At 24.0% G+C, this 15,561-nt stretch overlaps 2 protein-coding genes across 2 annotated transcripts; one reads left to right on the top strand and one right to left on the bottom strand.

Annotated features, from left to right (window-relative positions):
• Window positions 1–2,654: 2,654 nt before the first annotated feature.
• Window positions 2,655–11,735, bottom strand: LOC128964019 (mitochondrial amidoxime reducing component 2-like). Its single transcript, XM_054310578.1, has 5 exons — window positions 11,512–11,735; window positions 11,263–11,442; window positions 10,754–11,200; window positions 10,579–10,697; window positions 2,655–2,735 (listed from the first exon to the last, which is right to left on the bottom strand). Exons 1-5 carry the CDS (start codon window positions 11,733–11,735, stop codon window positions 2,659–2,661), a joined length of 1,047 nt encoding a protein of 348 aa, XP_054166553.1. The 3' UTR covers window positions 2,655–2,658.
• A 1,267-nt stretch (window positions 11,736–13,002) lies between these two features.
• LOC128964018 (nicotinamidase-like) lies at window positions 13,003–14,333 on the top strand. Its single transcript, XM_054310577.1, has 3 exons — window positions 13,003–13,007; window positions 13,262–13,986; window positions 14,068–14,333. The coding sequence occupies exons 1-3, from the start codon at window positions 13,003–13,005 to the stop codon at window positions 14,331–14,333; spliced, it is 996 nt and encodes a 331-aa protein (XP_054166552.1).
• Window positions 14,334–15,561: the final 1,228 nt, after the last annotated feature.

The raw sequence follows: 15,561 nt of genomic DNA, 5'->3' as shown, positions 1-15,561 counted from the left end.
CGTAATATTTAGCATAATTTGTCTGAAATATATTATTAGTTTAGTTAAGTTTAATATGTATTTAATTATAATATAAGTGAATTGTTAGATTAAAATGATCCAGACTCAACTCTATGTTATTTACTATCAAAGTTAGGCGGTTATCCTCAATGACATTGATCGTCATATAAAAGTATTTTTCCATAATAAAATTATTATACAACTATAACTATAATTTAGTATAATTAAGATACTGTACTACTCTATAGTATTAGAGCATCAGTATCAAATTTATAAATTAAAATCATGTTAATAATGTACATGTACATATATATAAATATTTAATTGTATACTGACTTTATAGTTATTAACTAATATAAAAAATTATTTTTTCTTTTAACTTAATTATTTAAAAATCAATAATTGATGTATATTAATAAAAATAAGCAATGATAAATGCCAATACAATATACAAATATTAATAATTTGTGTTTATTATATAAAGTTTATATAATAAACACAAATTTTAATATCTGTATATTGTATTATAAACTTTATTATTTTAATTAAGTATAACACTTAATAAATAAGTTGATATTTTTATTTATTTTATCATATTATTTGAAATATTTATAAAAATAATTGTTAAAATAGTTATATAACAGTTGATATCAAACTTTAATTCATAATAACTTTTAAACAAATACTTATAAATAAATTTTTAACTAATATTATGAAATTACTAAATATAATTTTTATAATAGGTTTTGGATTTGTTGTCGATTATGTGGCTTTCGGTTCGGTTTTTATCTTTTATTTTTTTTAATATAAGTGTTTATATAAAGTACTTATACATAAAGTATACATAAAGTGCATAAATAAGTGTTTTCAACCATAAAAAGTAAGCATAAATATTGTTTTTTTCAAATCTAGATTCTAGTGCTGTTATATTGAAATGGTATACAATTTAATTGTAATATAAGAAAAAAAAATTTAAAATATTATTGATATAAATATTAATAGATATAGAATGTAGAAATTTATTATTTATATAAAGTTTTAGTTTGGTTTTATTTATTACCAATTAAGCCTTTTAACAATAAATAATATTATATAGTTTGGCTCAGTTTAAAATTATATTTGTATTGATTTCAATGTATAATTTTTTAAAAAATACTACTATTATTCATATTCCTATCAATATATTAATTCATTTGTGTTTATGATATATATAAGTTGCTCATAAATATTTAATAAAAATGTTAATTTTAAAGATAATTTCAATGTCAAATTCATTAAAAAAATTTCAAAAATTACTAATGTTATTAACTAATATGTAATTATTTTTATAATATCATATGATTTTATATCAATTAAATTGTAGTTTTGTTAAGATTCGTGTAATTTACTAATTGATATTTAAGTAAAATTATTACTTTACAGTATATAGAAATATATTTACAGTATTTACGTCATTATTGTGTAACAATTATTTTTAATTGTTGTTTGATTTTAATTCCTACTGTAGAGGATTTTTTTTTAATAAAAAACCAGTTAATAGTGTTAGATAGTATCGCCAAAATAAAATATTTAATTTAAAAATTATTTATTTACCACATACTATATCTAGTTGTAATACACAACACGTTATCCATTTATATAATCTTTCATTAAAATACTGAAATATTTACTAATAAACCCATTTATATGCTACACAAATATTAATCTACCCAATTATATGTCAAACTTAAAATAAAAGTTATTTTTTAAATATTTAAATTTTTATTGTCTATTATTTTGACCATGTCACTTAAATTACGTAAATTCCCCGTTTTATATAAATTCCCAGGAATTAATATTTTGGGTGGCATCTGTGGAGCTCTAACCCATCAATTTTATTATTATAATTTAAAATTTTGTATTTTAATTGTAAATTGTGTATTTGTTTATTTTATTTTTAATGTTTGACAGAAATTTTATGTTTAATAATTAAATTTTAATATCTTTTAATTTATTAATACAGCAAAATATTTTGTTTTTACAACAAAATAGTAAGAAAAAATTACAATATAAAAGATATTATAATATATAATTATTTTAGTTATTTGACTTGAATATATAAATTTAAATTAGCTAAAATAATTATATATTATAGTAAAATTAATTAATAAGCATATGTTAAAATATTAATACCGACTAATTTGTATTACATAATCATATTTTTATCAGTTTTTATTTGTTAATTATATTATAATTTTATTTAAAAGATACTATAATATAAATCTATTTTAATAATTGTTCAAATAATGACAAATACATTGAATTGAGAGATTGAATCATTTATAACACTTTATTTTACAGTCAATCTATCGAAACAATTGTTTGTATCATTAAATACTTTTCTAAATTGTCTAAAATTTTTAATATTAAAATAAATTTATGTTTAAACTTTTTATTGCTTTATTATTTTTTTATTTTTAATAAATTATCTCAAAAGTAACATAAAATGCTCAAACAATGTTTTATAATAAATAAATAAATTTATTTAAATTTATTGTTTATTTAGGTAATACATGATCTGTCGATAATTTATTATAAATGGTAATCATTAACGAAACTGGAGATCCAATTCTAACACTTGACTTAACTTTAGGTAATTTTGGTAACATTTTATCGTATTTATCGCTGTCTGGTGTATAGTCTGTACCAAACGTTGGCGATAACTGGTATATATTGGCGCGACTTATTGTCTGAAGCTATTGTATTTAATAAATAATGAATAAAAAAACTACACAGTGAAAAAACAATGACAACAAAAATAAAATCATTTAAATAAGTTGAAATAAAAAACACAATTATTAATTAAAAAGTTAATTAAAAAGTTAATAGTTAATTAAAAATTTAATTAAAAATAATGATAATTTAATTAAACAAATTAATAAATTAAGTTAGTCACATTTTAAGTAAATAAAACTAATAAAATATTTTATTTTATAACAATTAAATATATTTAAACTGCAAACAATATAATTATTATAATAGGTAATTACATTATATTTAATAAATATATTTATTTATCTAATTTATATATTTATAGATCCTGTTTCTCACATTACTGATGACTCATGTAATCTTATAAATGACGACAATCATGACAATTATGATAACTTTTTTTTTAATTTTAATTATTTATGTTTTTATTAATGGTTTATTTTATATTTAGTTAGACATTATTCATAACTATTTGTATTTTTAAATATAAATTAATATTTTTAATTCATTTAATATTATAATTGAATTTTATTTCATTGTTTAATTTTTTTCGCTGTGTAGTTATTTTATTTGTTGTTTATAATAATACAATAGCTCCACACAGTAAATCACACCAATATATACCAGTGTTGGCCAACCTCTGGTCTGTACACATAAATCCCAAAGTTTCAGTGATATAGCCGTCAAAAAACTCTAACAATCCATTGATAGAACTTTCGGAACATCTTTGTGTACCAACTCTTTCATAAAACTCTTGAAAACAATTTCTCACTTATACTTATAATTATACTAAAAACAAATTAATTATAATTATTTTATAATACCAGCAACTCATTGAAAAAATCAATTTAAGATTATTTAGGAGTTTAATACCATTCACACCATCCAACTATTGTTCCCAACACCTGTCGGTTCCCTTTTTGCCAGAATTACCACAAATACCATATGATATTAATTAAACGGATTTTCGTCGCGATTTACATGTATTACCATTGGTTTTATTCACTGAATATAACACTAGATTTGACAAACGTTTGGCCAATTGATCAAAACATTGACCGATAAACTGTCGGATTATTGTCTGCAATATGTTTGGCGTTTCACTTTAAAATCATATGTTATTAAAAATAATAAAACATTTTAATCGGATTTTAATTAATTATTACAAATCGTTTACTTGTAAAACACTCTTATTTGTCAATTATTTATATGAAAGAGACGGTTATGCGAACCAAATAAAAACAAATCACCGATAAGTCTGTCAACGGTTCGGAACTTAGTTTCACATTCATTGTCTTTATTATTATTTTTTACAATTAGTTTTAGTAATTATTAAAAAAATAACTAATATAAAGAATATTTTATAATAATTATTATATTTGTACATTTATGTAAAAACTTTATGTAAAAATTATTTGATTTAAAAATTACTGTATGTATTAAATCGATTATTTTAATAGCTAATAATTTTTTTAATAAATGTGACTGTTTTTTGTTATTATTAATATTTAAAACCTGTTTTTAATACTTATATTAAATAAAAACTAATTTTTACATTTTTCATGATAAGAATATAACCTTTTATTTTATTATTTAAAAGTTTAAAAAAATTAATATTTAATATACATCAGTAAAACTTATAAATTGTATAAATTTTAATCAATACTTATTAATATGTATATGTAAAATATATTTTTATTTTATGCATTTATTTTATTATTATTTCGTTTTAGTATATATTTGATATTTTATATTTAGATATACATTTATTTTGCAAACAATAAAACTAATACAAACTCAATATCTATTTCAATTAATATTCAACCCTTTTATTACATTTAATATTTTATAGCACTTACTTTAACTTTATGTTAAACATGTAAGTACACATATACATACACATAATATCTACTGTATTTGTTATACACCGACAATACTCTCTATGCATAGTATGGGAACCACTTTCCCTTATATTCAACACTATGTGTTAATTAAAAACATTTTAGATAATAACTTTTGAACTATTGTCAACTCATAGATTTGACTTTAGTTGCCAATTATATATACAAACATTAATACACATACAAAGTTATATTAAAATCCTTGACCGGGAACACCGCTTAAACACAATTAAAACATTTATTACCATTAGTTCATATATAAGCTGGTGTTCCACTTTACCCGCCATTCAGTGACTGAGAGCCAAACATAACACATCACATATGTGCCACACATCTGGAGCCAACTCCACATCACCTCAAACGGATCCCAAGACATCCAGCAATAATATTGTTACAAATTGACATTAAATAAGATAGTGTGTGCCCTTCAATAATACAACTCAAGTCAAATCATCACTGGATCAGCACATAAATACTTTAAACTTACTTTTTATAAAACTTGTGTAAAACTTATACATTAATTTGTTTTTTTAAATAAATAACTTTTAAAAAATTTATAAAACGACTGCAACCCATCATTTATTTTACAAGTCGGCAGGATTAGTGCAACTGCAACAAATCTCATCAAAAGTGCCAACAAAATAACATTTGTGATTAACTTTTTCGAAAACTCAACATTACTTCAATGGCAAAGAGTTCAGCAACTCGACGAGTTCAAACTCGGAGACCACTACGGGCAACACGTAGACGTGCCGTAGATCAGGACAGCGAAACAACCGAAATCGAACCAACACTCCCAACCAATTCAACTAATATTAACATCACACCAACTCAACCCAATCTTCAAGTTGTCAGCGACTCCGAGTCAACTGATACCGAAAAGGAGGACACCGACATCCACAGCAAAAGTAGTAAGCCAAAGATACAAATTTATAAGGGTCTTAATGATAAAATAACAATTGATAATTGGCTCAAGAGATTTGATATGATCTCAGACTTTAACAAATGGTCAGACAAACAAAGAGCCGTAATGTTAGGTAATTTTTTAGAAGATGATGCCTTAAACTGGTACATCGAAAATTATGATAGCGATAGTTATTCTAGTATTAAAGCCAAACTAAGCAATAGATTTGGTTTGACAACCGTTGAACCCATTGTAGATTTCATTGACCATAAGTATGATGTTAAAGTCGGTATCAAAGACTACTTTGAGACCAAAAGACGGTTCGGTATTGCTGCTAAGTTAAATGAAACACAAATAATACCTGTAATGATACATCATTTACACCCACAACTAATTAATGCGTTTACTGCTGTAAAACCTAAAACTTTCGCTGAGTTTTACACTATAGCTCAAACCGCCGAAAACAATTTCAAGCGCTCGCATAACTTTGTTAAAAGCAATGCAAATGTCCAAAAGCCGTATATGCCAAACAAATTTGGTTCTAAACCAAATAAAATTAATCAAAAATCCAAAATATTACCAAAGTTTCCTTGTGCTATATGCGCTAAACTAGGATTCAATAACAGGTATCACTGGATAAGAGATTGCTTTAACAATAAAGCAAATCAAACTAAAACTAATCCTCAATCAATCACAACAGTTCCTAAAACTGTTAACAATATCGAAACGGTATCAAACACAGAAAATGATATTAGAAATATTGATTTAAACTAATATCGAGACCTAAGCCCTATCCATTAATTAAACTTTATATAATTATTAATAATCAAATTCTCTCATCTATCTATGACCCGGGAGCTAACATCTCTATAATTAACTATAATTTAGCTTTAAAATTAAAATTAACTGTTTTCCCGGTCACCGATCAATTTCAAACTTTAACTACAGTAAACTCTTGTTTAGGTCTCATAAAAACTAAAATTACTATCGGTGAGTTATCTCATTTATGCTATTTATATGTAATTAAAAATTGCAATCAAGACCTTTTAATAGGTTTAGATCTTATAAAACAATTCAAACTTAAAATGAATCACAATTTCAAAATATATCAAACAATTATAAAAAATAATAAAACATATGATGACGAGGTTATAACAAATTACACAACTAAATGCAATAAAAATAATGTACTTATAACTAATAGTCCTAATCAATTAGATAAGTCTAATGAACAAAAAATACAAAATGTATTAAATGAATATACACATATCTTCTCAAGGGACAGATATGATGTCGGATCAATTAACACAGAGTACTGCACCATCCAATTAACAAATAATGTGCCCATTAATTTAAGGCCATATCGGTGTTCACCCTCTGATCAAAAATTAATTGATACCCAAATACATGAGTTACTAAAACGTAATCTCATACGGAAGAGTATATCTCCATACTCATTCCCAATAACCCTCGCAAATAAAAAAGGTGAAGGTAAAACTAGATTATGTATTGATTATCGCAAACTCAATCAAGTAGTAGTTCCTGAAAACTACCCATTTCCTTTATTCAATGATATTATAGATAAATTACATGACAGTGAATACTTCACTAGGTTAGACATCACAAGTGGTTTCTGGAATGTCAAAGTGGCCACTAAAGACATTTCTAAAACTGCTTTTGTCACAACCAATGATCATTATGAATGGTTAGTCATGCCTTTCGGATTGCGCAATGCGCCTATGATATTTCAGCGAATAATCTCAAATATACTTAAAAAGCATAATCTAACTCTATTTGCAACTAATTACTTAGATGACATAATCATCTATTCAGACACATTAGAGAAACACATGAATCATATAAAATTAACTCTCAATGCGCTAATGTCTGAAAATATTAAATTAAAATTGACAAAATGTGAGTTTGCAAAAAAGCAAATAGCCTATTTAGGACATATAATTACAAAAAATAAATACACTCCTATTAATGATAATCTCATATCTATCGATAAGTTTCCAGTCCCTGTTACTGTGAAGCAAGTACAAGAGTTTTTAGGTAAAATCAATTTTTACTATAAATTTATTCCTCGCGCATATAAAATACTTGAACCATTATATGGATTATTACATAAAATGTAGCATTTAAATGGGATGACAAATGCAAACAAGCATTCAATGAAATAAAAAAATATCTCATATCTAAACCTATTCTCTCGATTTATAATCCAAACATAGATGTTATTATCTATGTCGATGCCTCAAAAATAGGTATTGGTGCGGTCCTCAAACAGGTCCAAAGCGATGGCATAGCCCATCCGATTGCATATTTTTCTCGAAAATTATTATCATATCAATGAAATTATGATATACCCGAACTCGAAACACTAGCCATAGTGCAATCTTTAGACTATTGGCATCATTATGTGTTCGGGAAAAAAATTACAATCTATTCAGACCATCACCCCTTACGATGGCTTAAATCAATTAAAAATCCTAAAACGCGTTTATTTAATTGGTCAATAAGACTAAATCAATATAATCATGACATTAACTATATTCCAGGCAAAAGTAATAAAGAAGCCGATCTATTGAGTCGAAATCCTGTATTGGAAGGAACAGAAACAGATCCTATTATTAAATATGTTAATCTTTTAAAATTAGATGAAATAATAGATCATCAAAGTAAACAATTAGATATCCCTAACAAATGCTTTAAGCAAAATGATTTGTTAATAAAAAGAAAATCAGATATGACTAAAATATTCATACCCGAATCATTAGTACCTAAATTAATAGAAATATCACATAAAAGGTTTGGGCATATTGGTACGAAAAAGACAATTGCAATGCTTTCAAGCGCTTACACATTTAATAATATGACACAAACAATTAAACAATATATTGACAATTGTAAAATTTGCAAAACATGCAAATTAACTAAAATAAAAAAATTAGGCGCTTTATCTCAAATAGGCCCAGCAAATGAACCGTTCGATATAATATCAATTGACACTATCGGTGGTTTCAGTGGATATAATTCAAAAAAGCAATATATCCATGTAGCCATTGATCACTTAACTAGATTTATGTGGACTTTAGCGTCCAAAACACAAACAGCTAAAGACTTCATAAATCTAATTAAATTTGTATCACAAACAAACAAACCTAAACTAATATTAGCCGATAGATACACGGGCATAAAATCAAATGAATTTGTACACTATTTAGATGACAATAAAATTAAAATTATGTTTACTACTGTTAACTGTCCACAATCTAACGGATTGTGTGAACGCGTCAATCAAACACTAAGTACACGCTTAAGATGTAAAATTAATGATAATAATCATAACATATGTTGGCCTAAATTATTAGAGCAATGTACAAATGAATATAATAACACAATACATGATGTTACACAACACACACCTAATTATCTACTTAATGGTGTAAAACCCTTTGAATCCGCTTATTATGGATCTGATATTAGTATAGACATAGCTCGCAGAGAAGCATTAAATAATTCTACTAAAAGCCATAATATGAACAAAATTTATTATGATAAACGGCATATACCTCAAACCTTATCATCAGGTGATTTAGTATATGTTGAATATAAAAATGACGTAACCCGTAAAAAATTAGATCCTATAATGATTGGTCCATTCAAAGTGGTTAAAAAATTATCTGATATCTCATACATTGTTGAATGTGATAAAAAAGGTAAACTAAATGACACATTTCATATATCTAAATTAAGACTTGTAAACCCCTCCAACGATTGTTTTTAAAACGGGGGGATGTAAAATATATTTTTATTTTATGCATTTATTTTATTATTATTTCGTTTTAGTATATATTTGATATTTTATATTTAGATATACATTTATTTTGCAAACAATAAAACTAATACAAACTCAATATCTATTTCAATTAATATTCAACCCTTTTATTACATTTAATATTTTATAGCACTTACTTTAACTTTATGTTAAACATGTAAGTACACATATACATACACATAATATCTACTGTATTTGTTATACACCGACAATACTCTCTATGCATAGTATGGGAACCACTTTCCCTTATATTTAACACTATGTGTTAATTAAAAACATTTTAGATAATAACTTTTGAACTATTGTCAACTCATAGATTTGACTTTAGTTGCCAATTATATATACAAACATTAATACACATACAAAGTTATATTAAAATCCTTGACCGGGAACACCGCTTAAACACAATTAAAACATTTATTACCATTAGTTCATATATAAGCTGGTGTTCCACTTTACCCGCCATTCAGTGACTGAGAGCCAAACATAACACATCACATATGTGCCACACATCTGGAGCCAACTCCACATCACCTCAAACGGATCCCAAGACATCCAGCAATAATATTGTTACAAATTGACATTAAATAAGATAGTGTGTGCCCTTCAATAATACAACTCAAGTCAAATCATCACTGGATCAGCACATAAATACTTTAAACTTACTTTTTATAAAACTTGTGTAAAACTTATACATTAATTTGTTTTTTTAAATAAATAACTTTTAAAAAACTTATAAAACGACTGCAACCCATCATTTATTTTACATATATAAATTAATAAATTATTAATTTGTATTTTTAAACAATTTATTTATTAAATTATTTTTATTATTATAATATATATATATATATATATATTAACATTTGTCTTTTCTTCTAAAAATCTTAGTTTACATAATTTTTTTTCATTTCACATTATTTTCTACTAAACTATTTATGTTATAAAAATCAAATAAAATTATTAAAAATTATTTTTTATCTTAATTATAGATGTAAAGTACATATTAAGGTTTATCTAATGTTAATATTGATATTAAAAACATTAACAATAAAATTATTTATTTTCAAAAATGATATAATAATGTAATTATTTCATATACATTATAAACTTATTAAATTAACGTTTATCTTAGTATTTGTGTATTTTATTAACTTTTTATTAAACTATTTCATACTTACCATACATCACATCGACATCGTTTCCTACATGAATGATACCACTGCTTATGTAACCAAAAATGACACCAAAATTAGGTCCACAACCCTTCTTCTTGTTGATACCGGTTGGAGGTCTAAACCTATTAAAAGTCATTTTAAGTAATGTTTTAATTGTTTTAATCAATTGTATACAGACTTATTCAAAGCAATCAAACTTTCCATATCTTTGACTCCGGTGTCCTGATTGACGGTAATATTGGGGCATCGATTGCATAATAAATATCGCTTAAATAAAGCCCTGTTAATTTGCATCCATTTCCACTGATCCTCAGCCCAGGCCTCCGGATAACTAATCAAAATATTTGGTCTAAAATTTTCTTGTTTAAGAGACTCAGCACCGGTTGATATATAAGTATTCAAATCGTCAATTGAGCGCTCATTAACCAAATGTAATGTTGATTTGTTTTGAAAAATAACCGGATATTTGTGATCCTCTGTACTCCGTTTATGTGAATTACTGGTGCGATAGTTTAAGTCCGGGTGATGTTGTATGAGACGTACTCCGGGTCTACCAAAATATAATTCAAACCATTGGTTGACTTCTGGACCGCAATTAATACCTTTCATCTCTTGGTTATACATTCTTATAATGTTTAAGATATTATATTTATTAATAAAATAATAACTTTATAATCATTAACTTACTTAAACATTACTAATTGATGATCTTTATTAAGATGTTTAATATATCTAAGTTTAAGTGTCGGCATATTGGGTGCATTCACCCATAACTCTTGGCCCTCAATACTGCATTGGGTCAGTGCTAATCTCGGCTCATCTTTTAGCTGAAGATAATAGTTATTTTTGTCTAACAATATCCACGATCTGTAATAATAATAATTACAATAATAATGTTAGCTTTTATTTTTCAAAACTATTTCAAAACAGACAGACCTGTCTCTAAGCTCTTTATATTTGACACCATATTTAGTGACCTCCAAGTGATCGACTTCAACACCTTTTGCTGCTTTAATCGGATATATAAACAATTTGTTTATTTTGCAGACATTAACAAATTTTTTCTGATTTTTTACATATAAATAATATAATAACGATGTTGTGGTCAATAATGATATTCCCACAAATATTGGCAATGATATCTGCTGTGAATTTAACATTATTATTATTATTACAATGTTATAAAAATATTTAATAACTTATTATTGAAAGTTATAAAAACAATAAATTCTATGTTATATGTTATAACTCGACATTAAATTATTATGCAATTAATAGAAATATTTACAAAATTAATTTCTTGATTAAAGCGTTTATATTGTATGACAAACATTTAGTGTGCGATTATTTTTATGTATCATTTTATAAATATCTCACGTAATAAATATTTATTTGAAGGCAACTTTTAAGTTATTTTCCATCAATCTATATAATGAACCCATTAATTAATAAAAATAAACTAAATATATTATATAACGTTTTAAATATGTTTTGAATTTAAGTGTTATTTAAAAATATTATTTACAACAGTATTATGTAGTTTATTTTAGCATATTTATAACTCACATAAATATTGAAAATATTTTATAAAATATTAAAATTAATTTATTAATCAATGAGTCTATTAAATTTATTACACAATAAAAACTTATTAAAAATATCCGATTCAAACTTATCCGTTAGAAAAAAGTTTCTGATCAGTTAAATGTTGTATAAATGATACTATTGTTGCTATAATGAGTCAATTTTTAATAAGATTGACTACTTGTTAGTCTACTTTATGTATATTTTGTCATTTTTGAGTTTTACTAAATAAGTATACAGTATATTGGTCTACATTGTAGACTCTACAATGTAGAAAAGTTTCAAAAAATTGTACAAAAATGTAAACTTATATTTTGCTTATTTCATTGAAGATATTGTAATATTTTAGAGATAATATTAATTTAAGACACGTTTCAATTGTTTTTCTATTTGTTTTTTCCTCCATTTATTTTCAATTGCTATTATTATATAAACATATAACCAGTTGATTGATTGATAATTTTATACAAAAATGTTTAAAATAAACAATATATAATAAATTATACTGGTACAATTCGAAAAATTCTATGCAATATTTACAGAAATTTTTTTAACAGTTGTTTACATTATGATAAGTAAATATGATATATTATTATAGCATGATATTTGTAATACTATAATACTAATGATATGACAATAGTTTTGAGAAAATACTTTTACGACATATCGTATCAATTAATTAGTTAATAAATTTTTACACTTATCCTTTATCAATAATTCCAGTATTATTTTTGTAATATTTGTTACACAAATCTTTTTAGTAAATTAGATTATAATACTGTTAAAATAAACTATTATAATCATAATATTATAACATTTACAATAAAGATAACTGTAAACCCAATGGAGTAATCAAATGCTATAAAAAATAGTGCATTTTTAATATTAAAGTCATTAGAGTATTGTTTTTTATTTGTAATTCAATTATAATTAATTATAAATTCGARATTAAATAATATTAAAATAAAACAACAAAAATGAAATACATTGTTTGTGTGATCATATTTACAATAATTATAAATTATTCAATAGATTCTACATTATGTAAACTTGAATTATTTGATTTTGATCTAGATCATATTGACAATAATCAACGTGATAGATTGTTTGACTATTTGGACACAATTGACCATGATGGTAAATTATCATTGGATGAATTTCGACAACTATTTCCATCATTGTTTTATTCAGTGAAAACAAAAACAAGTTATAAAAATGATAAAATTGAATCATTAATTACTTCACTATTAAAGTTAACAAAACAAGATTATGTTGATAAAACAAGATTTAATTTTATATGGGATAAATGGATACAGGTCATATTAAAACCAAAAACAGCATTAATTATAGTAGACATGCAAAATGATTTTGTGGATATCAACGGAACAATGCATAACCCGGAGGCATATCAAGTGGTGGAAGTCATCAACCAATTGATCCAAAACGTCTTGTTTGATGTCGTAGTCTATACCTATGACTGGCATCCGGCAAATCATTGCTCATTTGTCGAGAGTGTACACAATCGTAGTATTCATAGACCTATTAAGTATACCATTCCTCCCGGTAAGTCACCAGAAGAGCTCAAGTATGGCGATCAAGTAGTTTATGAAAAATATCCCGATATTAAGCAACATTTGTGGTACAAACACTGCGTTCAAAATACTACCGGTGCTGACTTATATGGTCAACTTATTAAAACTAAAAATAACTTTACTATACCAAAAGGTACCGATCCTGATATCGATAGCTATTCAGCATTTGCCGATAATGGCCACAATAAGTCATCGAGAAAGCAAACATCACTACATAATGATCTTCAAAATAGAAGTAAATAATATTAATAAATAGAAATTCATAAAATTATTTATTATAATATTATATATTAATGTTTATCAATGTTTTACTTAGATATCACAGATATCTATTTAACGGGAGTATTGTATGATTATTGTGTGGGTTATACAGCATTGGATGGACTTGAAAAAAATTACCGAACGGTTCTCATTGAAGACTGTATTAAAGGCAAAGACAATAATACAATCGATGCTATGAAACAAACTTTAATTACAAAATATGCAAATTTGGTTCAGTCCTATCAGGTGTCAGATATAGTCGACGCCACCGACAGAAAACCTGAGATGAGCTATAAGTTAGCCGAAAAAGTGTTTAAATAATTTTAATAGATTTATCTTATTTTTATTAATATACAACAAAAAAAGTACTAAATATAATAAAGTTTATTAGTTTGGCTCACATTAATCCAAAAATGTAGTGATAATTATGTTATTTATAATACAGTCATTTATTATCTAAAGTATAACAATATAGAGTAAACTTAACAAATTATATTTAGTTTATTATTAATAAAAACTTGTGATTAAAATATCAAAATATGAACTAATTATCTAAATGTTATTATTCTTTATTGTTATCATACTATACATAGCATTAAAAAAAAGTCAAAACTGATGTCTTTATAATTATTGCAATTATTATATTGATATTTTAAAATCTAAATAAAGTACAATTAAAATAATATTATGATATAATACATTAGTGATTGTAAAATATTATTAAATGTACCTAATTTTAGGTAATTGTATATTTTTAAACTAAGATTACTCTTATGTAATCTTATATAAGAAATGAATAAAAATAGTTTAATTTTATTGACTAAACATTTATAACCCAAACTCATTGCTAGCTTTAGATGGTTGAGTCAAAAGTGAAATAATATTAGAGTTGATGAGAATTAATGATAATTATGTGTTTAGTTATTATTAATAATAAATATGTAAATATGTATTTTTATAATTAAATCATATCTATTATATATGTATTTTGAAATATTTTTAATTAAACCTTGTTATAACCAATTTATTTTAATACATTTTCATGTCATTTTAATAAGTAAATTGTATCCAATTATAAATATTATAATAATTAATTTTTACTTTGTTTCTAAAAAAATACTTTATATTAAGTCTAATATCTTTATTATATAGATAAACATTTTGTTTTATACTTTTATAAAACTTATCTGTACTAAATATATATAGTTTTTAAGATAATAATCAAAATATAATCTTTATTTTTTATAATATTAATTACATTTAAAAGAGTTTATAATTAACCAAGTTAATTTATTTGTTTATAAATATTTATATTTATAAAATATATGATATATTTTTTTATTTGACATATATTAGCTTGTAAATGATTTTAATAAATAATTAGTTTCTAAAATAGTATATTTAATCATTTTAATAAATTAATTAATTATTATATTTATGGCTTCAAAAATTCAAGTCAATTTTATAAATATTAAAAAATTACTTATTGACTTTAAGGCTTTTATTTAATTAAATATAATATATTTATTAATTTATATAAATAAAAGAA

The sequence above is a fragment of the Oppia nitens genome, unplaced genomic scaffold, assembly GCF_028296485.1.
Source record: "Oppia nitens isolate AA-2021 unplaced genomic scaffold, nextdenovo-longstitch-racon4-pilon3 scaffold8_pilon_pilon_pilon, whole genome shotgun sequence".
Taxonomy (NCBI): Eukaryota; Metazoa; Arthropoda; class Arachnida; order Sarcoptiformes; family Oppiidae; genus Oppia; species Oppia nitens.
Note: the sequence above shows the minus strand (reverse complement) of the source record. Positions and strands in the feature narration are given on the sequence as shown.

Excerpts from the sequence above, each read along its gene's own strand:
- LOC128964019 (XM_054310578.1), bottom strand. The coding sequence starts at position 11,735 with ATGTTAAATTCACAGCAGATATCATTGCCAATATTTGTGGGAATATCA. Across the intron at positions 10,698-10,753 it reads AGTTTGATTGCTTTGAATAA|GTTTAGACCTCCAACCGGTA; the intron begins GTCTGTATACAA and ends GACTTTTAATAG. Across the intron at positions 2,736-10,578 it reads CGATGTCGATGTGATGTATG|CTTCAGACAATAAGTCGCGC; the intron begins GTAAGTATGAAA and ends TAAATACAATAG.
- LOC128964018 (XM_054310577.1), top strand. Across the intron at positions 13,987-14,067 it reads TAATGATCTTCAAAATAGAA|ATATCACAGATATCTATTTA; the intron begins GTAAATAATATT and ends TGTTTTACTTAG.